The following is a 15,183-nucleotide window of genomic DNA, read 5'->3' as shown; positions in this document are numbered from 1 at the left end:
GAGTATACTCTGGACTAAGTCTTCAAAGGGTATGGACCAGAGTCTGGTCCATGTCTATTCATAAGAGAGCATTGACAGGAACTTATTACGATAAAATCTTCATAAAATGTAGGAATATAAAAGGTATTAAGCCATCATACTCATTATTATTATTATTATTATGCCAGTGACACTGTTTAGCTTTCACAACATTCTACACCTTGAAATGCACCACTGTGTTTGTTTGTTTGTTTGTTTGTTTGTTTGTTTTTTACCATGATGGCAGTGCAATGCTACTACTGTACATGCAGAAGCCATGACCATTCTTTCGCACTGACCAGGTTCTTGTGGGGCACATTTACAACCAACACAAAGACATACAGGTATGATGTTTTCACTGGCATGCAATGGAAAGAGAGTCAACGCGTTACCGATGCTGCTCCACCTACCAGCACGATGGAATCTTCCTGAATCGTCGACAGCGTCCTGTTCGCCATCTTCGCGAGGGGTTACGGTTAAGTGCGCCACAGACGAAACACGTACACGTTACACGGTAGGAGGGAGCCCATAGCATTTGGAATTTTTACATACACGTGCAGAAGGGCGGGAAAATAGAGAAAGAAAGTACTCAAAACATATGACAGAGGCGATGAAAAGCAGACGTAAAGCACAACATGGAGAACAGAACATATACATATCAACAAACAAGCACAAAAAAAATTGCATGAAAGTAAGCTGGCTTTTGACATAACAAGCAGAATAACATACACAGCAAAAGAGATATTTGAGACATCTCGTAGAGCTAAGACATGCGCACAACAGCCGAGGATTCAGTCATGCACGGTACAGTATTCAATTGAACAAAAAAATTACACAGAGTAAAATACATTTCTGTAGTTGAAAGGGTTGAAGTTCATAGAACATCCATTTCAAAGCTTCCTAGTGGTTGGCCGTGTAGATTAACACAAGGGTTACACTGTACAGTTTAACCATCTTAGTTCAGAGTCCACACACTAGCTAAATTATACTGCGCACAACACAATCTCCAAACTTTTACACTAAAACAATATTAATTTGCTCTTACATTCAAGATTTAAGGGGGTGGAAGGCATGAAGACATACATAGCATATTCTTCCTTCCTTTTTCAACCACACACAAAAAGCAGTTGCATAACTATGTTTTTCCCAATGTGATTTCTGCAAATATTGTGTCCAACCATAACAGCACAAATGAGATTAAAGAGTGTGTTAGCTCACAGGAACAACACAGCTAAAAAAAAATAAGGAAAAAGAAAAAAAGAGAGCATTATCTAATTCCATCACAACACACTAGTACAGAGTATGCGGCAAAACGTTGAAGCCCGGACATACCTGGTCGCTCTGCGATGCGGGGTAGGGGAAAAGCGTGGATGCCAGCCCGCTGAGGAAAGGGGCGCTCATGCAGACCGGCTTGAACTCGGCGACGTTGTGGTAGAGAAAGAGCAAGAACTGCACGAGAGTGACGGGGTACTCCTGCAACCAGCCGCGTTCATCATCCTCCAGGATGGGCTGAGGGCATCGCGATGGGACGGCAGACACATAGACGGAACAGAGAAAGAGACTGAGTCATACTGATTACCTCAAAACACATCAAGAGACAGAGACAAGTTTCACGGAGTATCACCATGGCTGTTGTTGGACTGAGGCATATTTTTACACCTGAGTGGGCTTTATTAATCTTCAACTATGTCACGTTTGGAAGAGGTACTATTAATATGCTGATGATAAAGTTACATGTACACGTATGTCAACGTGCAAAAGCAATTCCCAAATCAAGGATGCTTTTATATCCTCTCGTCGGGATTAATAGGAGATATTCAAGTTTTTGGGCACCTCCTGTAGAATTATGAAAACTTGGCAGCTCTGCATCTACAGAGTATCAAAGTGTGAAATCACAGCCATCCATCACCATGGAAACTGGTTCTCTTCAACCTCGAATAGCCAAAACATCTGTAGACACAGTGGTTGCTGACAATGTTCATACCCAGTTTGAACCCATTGACTGAAGCCTAGTGCAAGAACATCTTATTTGGAACCAGCACTAAGCTGTAAAAATAGACTGTGACATCATAACTTTGGTACTCTAAAAACAGAGTTAATATTCACTAAATAACTTGGGGGATGGGATAGGATGGGGTGAGAGGATCCCCGCTTCTCACCTGGTTGAGCATGACCCTGATCTGAGATAGGAGGATCATGACAGCGTCGGGGCAGACATTGGTGCTGATAGCCGGACTGGACGAGTGACTGGCCGGCACGCCAAAGATGTACTGCCACATCGAGTTCAGGTCCAGCTGTGGGGGGGGGGGGGGGGGGAGACAAAAAAGCAAAAAACAAACAGACATCAGCACAATAATAAACCAAAAAAGAGAGAAAAAAGAAGGTTTCTTGTCCTGGGTACTACTACACATGAGAAGTTAACCCACGACCAACAGGAACTGCTGAAGGGATGAAGAACTTGGTGGGTCATCAGCAGAGTTTGTGAGGATTTCAGAATCTTAATGGGACATGACAAAACTTTGTCTATTTGTGTGTGTGCCATTTATAATTATGATGTTAATGCATAATTGTTGAAACTTCACGGTTGAAAAATTTTTGTATTCATTCATCAAAATATAATCTCTGGTGTGAAAGACTTATACTGGTTATATCTCCTATTTTCCACAGATTCACCCGTTTCTTATGGCTAAACAGATAGCTGTACGAAAAACAAACAATGAAAAGAAACATTATATCTTCTGCCTCAGTAGCCATGTAATGAAATTTCCTGCATTTTCTTTTCCAACCTGAGCTGATCAGCACACCGAGAACGAAGTCATCATAATTTGATGCTCTCTGACAGTCGGAATGAAATTGTGGCAAATATTTTACATCAAAAACAGCGAGAGTGGTCATGTGATTTTGTTGTTGTTGTTGTTGTTGTTGTCAAAGTCCAATCACCTGACAGTTGTCTGGCAGGATCTTGGCTGGATGTCCCAGGGACAAGGTGATGAGAAGGAAGTAGATCTCGGGCACGTTGGCGTGGCGGGGCAGCAGGGCCTGCAGCATGAGGAACCCCGGCTGCATGCATGCCTCCAGGTTGATCTCCCGCGTCTGGGGCTTTCTGCTGCTCTTGCCCACGTTGAAGCCTGGACCCAGGGGTGGGGAGGGGGAAGAAATAGGTGAAGATGGACTGTAATTACTCATGAGCAGCATGGGGGCTCGGGATGTGGGTGGGACCAAAATTGTGATGGTGGGGGGGGGGGGAGCAATAATGTGGGCGGAACCACAAGAGTAGGAAGATCACTATGGATGCAGTTGGACCCCATAATATGGGAAGGACAGCGAGAATAAGCTGGACCCAGAATGTGGAGAGGACAAGGAATATGGGTAGGGCCCAGAATAAACAAAGGGCATAGAGTGTTTTTAAGATCTATACAATGCATGGAACTCAGAATATGACAAAGCTCCAAAATGTGGGTGTGATCACCAATAATGGAGGGATCCAGAAACTGTTGGGCTGGTCAGCGGCGTAACATAAAATTTTCAGTGAAAAATTCCAATAATTGCAGTTTTATGCAATGAGGAGCAGAGCAACTTCAAATCCAATGGGAGTCTGGTAGTCACTGTAGTAAATGCAATCATTGTAGCTTGAAATAACCGCAAGGCAAGCTGTTTAAGAAGATGCAAATGGTGGGCACTGACCGAGCACGACTTTCATCCCGTTGTGCAGCACCGGCTCCGTCTGGTCCAGCCAGCTGCCCCCGGACGCCCCCTCGCGGAAGCGGCTGATCGTGGTCTGGTTGTTGAGCATGGCGACCAGGATGCGGAGGGCGGTGATGGCCGTCGTCGGGTGGAGGTGGCCCTGCATGAACAGGAGGAGCCAGTCGAAGCCCAGCACACGCTGCACCTCGTCACAGGTTCTGTTCATGTGTGTGTTTGAGAGTGTTCAGACATCAGAGAAAGTAATAGCATACATACATTTTGAAAACCATGTTGTCAGTTATCACAATGCCTCAGTGTCTAGGAACATGTACACTGTGTCATCATGAAAGAAAACCCTTTCAAAATAATGTTTTTATTCTATTCAATGCTGTTTATTCCCAGATTTTCACCTTCATGTGGATTTAATAAATATTTTCTAACTGGATTTCCCTTTTCACAGCTATATTTGGGTTTTTTTTTTTCACACAATGTCAGTGTCAATGATTGCTGGTAGAACCAGGCAGTTCAGATTTTCCAAACCGGAAACGCTGTTGAAAAATGGCTTTAAAGTTCAAATTAGAAATGCAAAAGAATCAGCTGTCTTGATAAAAGACAAAACAAACACATGTTGATGCAACAGACTTTGTTTTCATCTGCTCAAAGCACAACAGCTCACACCAAAATGGGGAACACTCACGGAGTACTGATGCTGCCAGAGTTGGCGTAGAAGAGAAGCCTGAAGAGGGTCTCCAGCAAGGTGTTTCTCAGACACACAGTGTGCGCTGAAACCAGGGAGGTCGTGTCATCTGACATGCTGTCGGAGTCTGGAGGGAGGTTGGTGGATAGGAGAGGTGATGAATCGAAGAGAAAAAAAAAATAACAGCAAAACTTTAGATATGATGTTTAAACTCCAAGGAGCAAACATATATAATTTTTGAGAACATGTTTCTGTCTTTCAAGTGTATCAACAAACCCCGAAAGATGATCTTAAGCAGATTGTTTAAAGAATAAGATGGTGTTGCAAAGAGTAAGAAGGAGTAGACACCACAGAAATGAGTCTCCAACAGCAGAATGACTGGGTGGGACTTTACTTGAAGTTTGTGGAGAGTTCCTTGCTGGGGTGATGAAGTCTGGATGACTTCTTGAAGATGGGATGGAACAGTATCTGGCTAAAATACTTAATTTAAAAAAAAAGAATTCAAAGTTTGTGTTTGCTGGAATTCTAATTTGTATTCATTTATTGTGATGCATGGTCTGACGGTTAATCCCAGAGCAATCATTAGGCAAGCTTTGAGATTGTCATAACAAAGGTTGAGAAGATTAAAGTGCATAACACCAATAGCATAGGGTATGTTATTTCAATCTCTAGTCATGTTAAAGTTGAGAATTTAAGCCAAGTCATGTTCAAGTCAAGAATTTAGGCCAAGGCATGTTAATGTCAAGAATTTAAGCCAAATCATTGAAGACCATAAAGTGTGTTGTTTTGTTACAACACATATTTTAAATACCGGTCCAAGACCACTCGGGGTTGGTCCTGAACACAGTAACTGCAGATACCAGACACGGCTTCCTCTACATACCTTTCCAGCTCTTGAGAGATGGCTCGGACTCGCAGGTGGACCATTCTTGGAGCTCCACCGGGGTGATGGTCTTCTCGTCCACCGTGGGCAAGGTGGAAGCTAGAAACTGGCCAAAGCTGGAGGCAAGATAACCAAAGAAACACATGAACATGCATCAACACTGACCCCTTTTAAAACAGCACTCATACCCGTAAGTAAATAAGCAAGTTAGGAGTTTGCTTTTGTGCACATTGGCACAAATGACCTTTCCTTCTTCTAAGTTACTTCAGTCATTTTCAAAGCAACATAATGCACAAGCTTGCCATATGTAACAATTCACAGAACTTTAATAGCAATCACGTTCAAACAAAAATTGAACTTGCATGGACCAGATGACCAGAATGGTCTGTCATTTGATACTTGGGGAAGCATCCATTTCATTATTTTGCATCGAATGTATTAACAAATTTTTTCAATTAATATTGCAAAACACCAGGCTTGCTATCAGGTGGATGTGCTGGCAAGCACCATTTATATGGATTACGTGAATAATCATTATATCACAGACGCCTTCTCACAAGGCTAACAGGATTCAGAACTACAGGCATTGCGGGAGAGAAGCGGGAGGGGAGAGAGGGAGGGAGGTCTGTCCGGATGGGCACCCCCTGGTGCAGGACACCCAGACAATCTCTCTCCCTCTCTCTCTCTCTCTCTCTCTCTCTCTCTATCTATCTATCTTTCTATCAATCTATCCATCTATTTATCTATCTATCTCCCTATCTACAGTGTATCTATCAATCTATCTATCTATTTATCAATCTATTCCTCTCACCATTTATCTCCCGATATATCTATCTACATTTATCTGTTTATCTATCTACCTATTTATCTATCTATTTTTCTAGCTACCAATCTATATGTTCATTTACCTACACTATCTATCTCTATCTATCTATTTATCTGTCTATATGTCTCCCCATCTATTTATCTCCCTATTTATCTATCGCTTTCTTTCTATCAATCAATCGATCTATCCATCTATTTATCTATCTATCTACAGTGTATCTATCTATCAATCCGTTTATCTATTAATTTATCTATCTACCTATCTATATACATCTATCTATCTATCTATCTATCTATCTATCTATCTATCAATCTATCTATCAATCCATCTAAGGGAGACAGGGTCTTACAGGAGGAGGTCTGTCGGGATGGGCACCCCCTGGAGCAGGACGCCCAGAACGTTGGCGATGGCCTTGACGGTGCCGCAGCTCAGGGAGCTGTCCTGGAGCATGAGGAGGAGGCGGGAGACCATCTGCAGCTGGCGCAGGAGACGCCGGTTCTTCTCCGCCTCGCTGGAGTCTGTCAGCAGTTCCAGGAAGTGTTCGTAGAGAGAGCGCTGGAGCTCGCTGGGGGCATTGTGCCAGATCTGGAGGGGGGCAGCAAAACAGTGTGAGGAAAACAGTGGTGCAGGGTAACTTATGCTCAAAATCAGTGGATTTTTATTTTTAATTTTTTGTTGTTGTAATAAGGAACAGTCATCTCACAGAGGACACACATTATGATGAATAGTAAAGGATTGTAATCACTAGCACCTTTTCTTACATAAAATCACACAATATTTGCTTTCTTCTCATTAACTCTTGCATCAAAACGTTAGTGCACTTCAGCATGAAGATGAATACAATGCACCAAAAAATGATATTCTCTGTGAAGTGGAAGGATTTTGCAAAACAGTTGAGCAAAGTAGAAAGATTCTTTTTTTGAATGCTCTGACAAAAATAACAAACATTGTTTAAAAATTGTTGTGACTAGAACTACTGTTTTAGAAACAAAAGGAAACAACATGCATTTTCTAGCAGAGTAGTATAACAAAAATATCATTTGTTACCTCAAGGTCACAGAGGAGGTCTTCAAACGCCGTGTGGTGCGGAATGACGGTAGATTCCCTCCCACTGTCTATCGTCCCGACGAGCGAGAAGGTGAGGTGGAGGATGTGGCTGTTCAGCAGGTGCTTCTTCTTCTTCAGAAGGTAGGCAAGTATCTGCAGAAGTGCAAGGGAAGTTGGAACATCTTGATAAGTTTCACCACTTTAAAAAGTTTGATGGGAGTACCTACAGAAACACAAGATTCCCCAACTAATTTTGAGGACATCTTATATGAGTGGTTTGCAGTAGGACAACTAATTTGGAATAGATGAAGACTTGCTTTTGGGGTGGGCGTGCCTCATAAAAATGTTCAGAGCAAAGGCATAATGCAAAATTTTTGCTTTCTTGTGATGTGCAGTACATAAGATTTACGGGTCTAGGGCAATTACCCCCTGGGCAATTACCCCGCATCCTTCCCCTGGCCCTAATCCTAATTCTAATCCTGAACCTAACCCTAACCCTAACCCAAACTCCTAACCCTAAACCTAACCCTAACCCTAATCTTTAATCTTACCTTACCACTAACCAGTATTTGGCCGGGGGGTAATTGCCCTCCGGGGGTAATTGCCCGGATACGAAGATTTACAGGCATGATAAATCTTATAGCTAAAAAAAAAAAAAAAAAAGATACATGAAACTACAAGTACAGGTACCTACATGTAGCTTTGTTAGAGCAGATTAGTTCATGAAACAATACTAACTTCAACATTGGTTAGGTGATAGTAAACCTGTTGTTTTTGGAAACAATTGATCCTATGGGAAATTGCAACATCTCAGAGCCTATGGGGTTAAAAAGCTGGGCCTTAGGACGACATCCTCACCTGGTATCCCTGGGAGCGCTGCATCTCTTCGATGGCCGGACTGTTGTTCTTGATGACGCACACAAGAGCCTTCACTGCGGCGTACAGGCCCTCCACGTCCGTTGCCATGGCAATCAGCCCAAGCAGCGGGGCAGAGCCCCCGATATTGGCAAGAGTTCTGGCGACTGGCTTTGGGCAAAAGGTCCTAACCCCTGTGTAGAGATCAAATCATATTGTCTTGGCTTTACAGGAAGTGGCAAGTAATTACCTACTTATAATATCACATATAGATCATCAAAGCTTTAAGAATAACAAATCACATAATATCAAACTTGTACAGTGTAGTTTTTGCTGAAATTTGGATTTATCTTATAAAGCCGCTACCAACGAATAAAATTGACCATTTGAAAAAAGAGTGCAGAGATGTGTAAATTCATACATGTATTCCTGTGAATATCAAAAAAAAAAAATATCAAAACATAAAATTTTTGATAGCCACATCAGTACATAGCTCTTTGATTCTAGTAATATATTGAGGAAAAAATGGATGACTAGCATGCATTATAATTAATAATTTGCTTAATCTAAGCCTAGTCAGTGTAAATCATCACTTCCTAATTCGCTTTTCCCTATGAGAGCTGATAATCTCTCTCCAACTCTTTTCCCACCCAACAATTTCAAACCAGTTCATTCTTTGAGAAACTTTGCACTTGACTGATTGACATAGAGCATGTCTACAATAAATGACCTTACAAAGCTCCTAACAACTGAAGAAAAAAAAAAATTCTTGGTCTGTTTCAGCCATACAGGTTTGATATCATATAAGCTACCAGTCGTCTTACCTATTTCCCCCATGAGTACTGCTCCGAATGACCGGCCCGGCCCGGTCAAGTGACCTGCTGAGTTGTGTAATATCCTGATGGGTGTGGCATTATCATGTCCCGATAAGCCCAACTGTAAACAACAGACAAAGAGTAAAGAAATATTACAAACTGTGCTGAAAAAGAACATATAAATGTCAGTATGCCTACAGACATTTTTGTCTGCTTAGCTGTTAAAATCTGCAACAACTTCCAGATCCTTTCAAAATTGGTGTTGTATGGTCAAAATCAATATTCTCTTATAAAATTCCTGAGGAACTTCTTCAAACTGAAACCCTTGGGACTATCCACAAAAAGTAAATATGACAGCAACATCAATCCCCAAACTGGAAACACCAAAAACTTGACTCATCTGCTCAGCATCTTTGGTGTTCATGATCAATGCCAAAGGTCAAAATCAATAGTTCACATGAACTTCCTTTCATAGAAGAGCGTACCACTTCAGGCTGCAACAACAACAACAACAACAACAACAACAACAACAACAACAACAATAACAACATCAGTAGTGTATCAGAAAATGGTCCTCAAATTGGAAGGACTGAAAGACTTGACTCACCTGCTTGGCAACAGCCTTGCTGTCCACTTTGTTGAACGCCTTGCGTATCTTGGAGACGGTGAGCACGGAGAGGGCGTGGGCGTGCAGACCAAAGACGATCTTCTCCTCCGGAATGACTATTGCATTGAGGTCCACTTTGGCTTGGCTGAGCTCTGGTTGTTGCAAGAAAAAAGAAAGAAAGATATGATGGAAGGTAATACTGGGCCATGGAAAGCAATCTACCTCTCTATCTGACTGCAAGGAAATTATTTGGAGCTCTCACCTTCTTATTAAAGAGGCAAAGTAAAGTGGGAGAATTAAACCACATCTGGCATTGAAAAAGAAAGAAAGAAAAACAAACAAACAAACACTGAATGTCTGCCATTAAAGTGATGTCACTATAGATGTTGTAAAGTCATTTTGCTACCTGCCATATGATTTTATACAAATGAAGACAAAACAAAACAACTGGCCATCCCTCACACTTGACTCAAGACTCAGACTTCATCCTAGGCCCTTGAAGGTGATGAATGTACACAATTAAACAGTGTGAACAAACTTTCACAGTACAATGGCAGTTGTGAATCTGGAGGCCCTGGCTCTGGCAGCACATTCTAAGCCATTTTCAAAAGTCACCTATGAATGCCAGAGAACTTGTTGAAGTCTTACCCTGTGGCTATATCAATCCATGCAAAGAATCAGATAAAACATCTGCAAAAAAAAAAACAAAACAAAAAAAAAACACAAATGCCTTGAAATGAATAAAAGTTGACTGATGATGAGCTGTATTATTCTGGTAGAAGGGCTCCCACTATGCATACACACCTTCTTGTCTAGGTGCCTGGAAGCTGCCCACGTACGTCGGACCCAGCTGGAAGAGCGCCATCACTGTGCTCGGCTGCAGGGTCTCCTCAAATAGGTGGGTGGGGCCCAGTCTCCATAGCAACCTGGAGGGGGCCTTGAGGGACGGGGGCGTGCCGATGTAGGCGTATATCGTGGTGAGGCCGGCAGGGTTGGGGGTCGAGCCTCCAGGGTTGGCTTGAATGTACGGCATCTGAATTGGCCAGGGATGCCAAACATGAAACAAAAATCAGTCTGGAATATAATGGCTGCATACTGGATAGATATTTAGAATGATATTGTTAAATACATGATTTTTTTTTTGCAAGTCAAGGGTCTCTACAATGACATCAAACATCATCATCATCATCATCACCATCATCACCATCATCACCATCATCATCATCATCATCATCATCATCATTATTATTATCATAGCATAAGGTCATATCTGAGACCATCAGTGATCATAATTTGGTGTATGTAGTACGGAAGCTCTATCGGCCCAAAATGCAGTCGAAAATGATTACTTTTCGTTGTTTCAAACGATTTGATGCACAATCTTTTTTGCATGATCTTGAAAATTCCCAATTATTACGTAACTGTTCTGAAACACAGCTAGATATAGACAGTCAATGGAACCTATGGAAACGAACATTCTTGGCAATTTGTAACAAACATGCTCCTGTTGTCACAATGAGAATGAGAGGGAAGAAAACACAGTGGGTGAACAATGAATATGTGTCATTGTCACATCAGCGTGACAGATTGAAGCGTAAAGCGGAACGTAGTGGTCTGACTGCAGATTGGAAAGCCTATCGTGTATGCAGAAATCATGTCAATAACTTTCGGTTTACATTGAAGAAAGATTATTATGTGTCTAACATTGTTGCAAATAGGAGGAACTCTGCTCAGTTATGGAAGATTTTAAAGGGTCTTACTGGAACCAAGAGTAGGTCATCTGTGGAAAGTCTCAGGATTAAAGGAGAACATGTGTATGATTCCATTCAAATGGTAAATGAACTGAATGAAATATTTGCTTCTTTTGGTGCTATGTCAACGTGTGATCATAATGTACAGAGGAGAGGTGATACCGGTACAGTCAAAATCCACCATGGGAGTGTCTTTAACTTTGATGATATAGAGTTGAATGATGTGTTAGAACTTATGAATAAGCTTGATATAAAGAAAGCCTCTGGAATTGATGGGATAGATTTGAGATTGTTGAAAATAGCAGCACCAGTTATTCATGTACACTTGACGAGATTTTTTAACCTCTCTCTTGTAACTGGAGTTATTCCTAACGAGTGGAAGGAGGCTAAGGTCACCCCAATCCACAAGGGCGGAGACAAACACGATCCGAACAATTATCGCCCTATCTCCGTAATATCGGCAGTCATGAAGATTTTTGAAAGACTAGTCCACAACCAGCTGCACAACTTTTTTACTGATAACAACCTTCTTGTGAAAGAACAATCTGGATTCAGAAAAAACCACTCGACTGATACAGTACTTACATACTTCAGTGATTTTTTGTACAGGCACACGGATCGTGGTAAACTAACTGGAGTGGTGTATTTGGACTTGAAGAAAGCCTTTGACTCAGTAGACCATGAACTTTTACTGGGAAAGCTATGTATGTACGGTGTCAGGGGAAATGCATTGAGATGGTTCCATTCATATCTCAGTGGGCGTACACAGCGCACCTCATTAAAGGGGGTTTTGTCGGAAAGTATTAGTGTATGTGTGGGTGTCCCCCAAGGTTCGATACTTGGGCCACTTCTGTTTTCAGTTATGTTAAATGATCTCCCCAATTCAGTAAATAAGTGTGAAGTAATGTTATATGCAGATGACACAGTTCTGTTTTACAGTGGAAATGATGCCCAGGAGATTGAAACCGTGCTGAATACTGAATTGTACAATGTAAACCGGTGGTTGAGACAAAATTGTTTGACGTTGAATGTTAAGAAAACTCAGTACATGGTGATAGGAACATCAAGAAAACTGCTATCTGCTGATCGGCTGAAACTTGAAATCGATGGTAATGAATTGGATAGAGTGAGGGAATATAAGTACCTAGGAGTTTGGATGGATGAATCAATGAGATGGCAAAAGCAAGTTGAAGAATGTTGTAAAAAAATTGCCACACGACTAGCATTGCTGAGACGCCTGCGGAAGTACCTAACCGAAAGTAGCGCTAAAATCCTGGCAAACTCATTAATCCTACCGTATTTTGATTATTGCTCCTGTGCATGGTCAAACTGCTCACAAACCCTTAAAGATGTGCTTATCAAACAACACAAGAAAATGGCCAGAGTGATAAGGAGAGTGGATCACACAGTGCCAACCAATCAGGTGCTTAGAAGGTTACGTTGGATGACGCTTGAAGAGAGGTGGCGTTTGAACACTTGTAAAGCAGTCTTTAAGACACTTCATGGCAACATGCCCGAATATGTGCAAGAACTCATCACGCCTCTTGGTAACATACATTCATATCGTACGCGAAACACAAGTTATAATGGTCTCATAATTCCACATGTTAAAACTCAAGCCGGAAAAAAATCGTTTTCACACTATGCATCATGTATTTGGAATCGGCTCCCCGCTGAAGTCCGAAACGCCACCTCTCTTCAAGCGTTCGTAAGAGCATACATATCTCACTTGGGGTAGAATTCGGGTATTTTTGATATTCCTGTATAATGTTAAGGTATTATTTTCTTTCTCAAATAACATGAGTTTGTGTATTATTATCGTCAAGGATTAACTTTGCATTTCTTCATTTATATAGAGTATTGATATTGTGTTGATGTTATGATGTAAAAAGGAATGTCCCTGATTTGTTATTTTGTGTTTGTTGAACTGTTATAGTTTGTCATTCTGTTGCAGGGCCCCCTGGGATAACAGTGTTTAAACCACTGATGGGGCTACCCTGGGTAAAGAAAACTGAATAAATAAATAAATAAATAAATCATTATTATTATTATAGTACTATCATTCATTCTGCTTTCAATCTCACATAATACAAAATCAGGACATACAATGAAGAGTTATGGTGCCCCAAGTTGGGCACCTCAGGTCTCAAAGAGCTAACTAAGTGACTTGGGCCCTCAGGCCATCCTCCCCAACCCACCTGGTGCACCCAAGATAGTACTGGTAAATTGATATCACAGTTTACAGAAAAGTCATTGCCCATAGTTGGGACATTACAATGATATTCGTCATAGATATTCCATACGCCCCATCCATCCTTTTTCATGGTGGGGGTGGGGGGGGGGTGGGGGGGGGGATGGAACATCATCAAAAGGAGCATGTGCACCATACCTTCCGTGGGGAGAGCTGCACCCCGTCAACAAAGACCGTCGCCGAGCAGTTCCTCATGACGGCCTTGTTAAAGGTGATGGCCAGGTGGTGCCACATGCCCTCCTGGGCCAGCTCAGGGATCCACAGCTTGACGCCCGCCGACGCGTGATTGGTGGTGGGGAGCTCTGAAGCATCCGCTGACCCTGTGAGGTGAAAAATGCCAGGGCAAGCAAGTCTCTAAATCCTTTAGGATCATTTGGAAAAAGGGGGGGGGGGGCACCTATCAGATTTATGAGAAGGAAGATAACAGAGTCTGTAAGTACATTTATCAAAGGAATTAGAATGCACCAATGCATGTTGATTGGAGTTAAAAATTTGGTACACACCAAACATTTACTGCACTGCCATACTGCACTCCCATGTACAGTACTGTATGTCCGTACAGTACTGTATGTCCAAAAAAAAAATTACAACGGTACCCTCCGCTATGAAACTTTAGAAATGCTGATTCAATCCAAATACAATTTCAGGGTATGAAACAATAGCTTACTACCCACATCTTACAGAAAACCCCATCCGATTTGCTTCACTGGTCAAAGAGAAATGAGGAGTTTTGTCGAGCATGTCAAGAATCCCTTCCCTCCAAGTTCTGTCCATTGTGTTCAAATACTATGCAGTTCCAGAAGCATCCAAGCGCTAAACTTGGAAGAATCAGAGCCATGACATGCTTTACAACAATCCACATTTCTCTGTGACCACTTAACCAAACTGAATGGGGTTTTCTGCATAATATAGCCAAGGTGTTATATTTTAAGACCCTCAAGTAGCATTTAGACAGTTCAAGCATATCTTAAGCTATCAATGCGAACATTGATTGTAATTTTTGTTGGGACATACTGTACATGTTCCTAAACATTTCATGAGGAAGAGAAGAAAGAGTTAAGAAGATGAGAGCCTGGAGACAGAGGAGTCGAACCTGGCTTGGGGAACGGATCCTCTGCAGTGCTGATGACGAGGTTCCTGTCGTGGGCCGTGATGCCGATGCTAAAGCAGGCCAGGTGGGCGTCGCTGATCCCCGCGCTACGCACGATAGTCAGCAGTCGGATGGGGTGCATGTCCGTCTCGGAGGTCCCGTAGCGGTCAACGCAGAACCAGACGCAGAACGACAACCCTGACTGCGGCGGGAACAGTCGCTCTCCTGTGGTGGGGTGGTTGATATGAGGGGAAAGATGTAGCCTAAATCAATTGCGCCCATTGTTAGAATCAAAGGAGGTATTACTTCGTGTCAGTTTGATATCAGTGTTCCGACAGCTAATCACTCTCATCTTTAGGAAGAATTTGATTCAAGTAACACTGTGTGTTATTTGTACAGAACATCACAAGAAACCAAACCTTCAATATTAAAAGTGAAAAATGTGAAAAATACGTACATACAACGAGAACAAATAAGCCTAATAAATCAACTAATTCATGAGGTGGTATGCTTTGCATGTACATGCACCAAATTTACACAAACTTTCTCTGGTAAATGGTCTACTCTTCATAACCAATCAGCTCACACTGCAACCAGGATGCATCAGGGGTGGGCTTATGCCTCTGATCTGCTTTCACTTCATAGAAAACTGCCTCACC

At 42.0% G+C, this 15,183-nt stretch overlaps 1 protein-coding gene across 1 annotated transcript in view; it reads right to left on the bottom strand.

Annotated features, from left to right (window-relative positions):
- The window catches only part of LOC140228686 (WD repeat and FYVE domain-containing protein 3-like), a 94,411-nt gene that overhangs the window by 39,440 nt on the left and 39,788 nt on the right, over window positions 1-15,183 (bottom strand). The window contains exons 19-33 of the mRNA XM_072308950.1: window positions 14,528-14,749; window positions 13,573-13,754; window positions 10,237-10,465; window positions 9,433-9,584; window positions 8,835-8,946; window positions 8,014-8,204; window positions 7,156-7,308; window positions 6,458-6,693; window positions 5,283-5,398; window positions 4,400-4,526; window positions 3,703-3,920; window positions 2,959-3,146; window positions 2,178-2,312; window positions 1,351-1,527; window positions 429-476 (exon numbers count right to left, since the gene is read on the bottom strand). Coding sequence (XP_072165051.1) covers window positions 429-476; window positions 1,351-1,527; window positions 2,178-2,312; window positions 2,959-3,146; window positions 3,703-3,920; window positions 4,400-4,526; window positions 5,283-5,398; window positions 6,458-6,693; window positions 7,156-7,308; window positions 8,014-8,204; window positions 8,835-8,946; window positions 9,433-9,584; window positions 10,237-10,465; window positions 13,573-13,754; window positions 14,528-14,749 — 2,486 coding nt within the window. The remainder of the gene's footprint in view (window positions 1-428; window positions 477-1,350; window positions 1,528-2,177; window positions 2,313-2,958; window positions 3,147-3,702; window positions 3,921-4,399; window positions 4,527-5,282; window positions 5,399-6,457; window positions 6,694-7,155; window positions 7,309-8,013; window positions 8,205-8,834; window positions 8,947-9,432; window positions 9,585-10,236; window positions 10,466-13,572; window positions 13,755-14,527; window positions 14,750-15,183) is intronic.

The sequence above is a fragment of the Diadema setosum genome, chromosome 5 (assembly GCF_964275005.1).
Source record: "Diadema setosum chromosome 5, eeDiaSeto1, whole genome shotgun sequence".
Lineage (NCBI taxonomy): Eukaryota > Metazoa > Echinodermata > Echinoidea > Diadematoida > Diadematidae > Diadema > Diadema setosum.
This window is presented reverse-complemented; position numbering and strand designations above follow the sequence as displayed.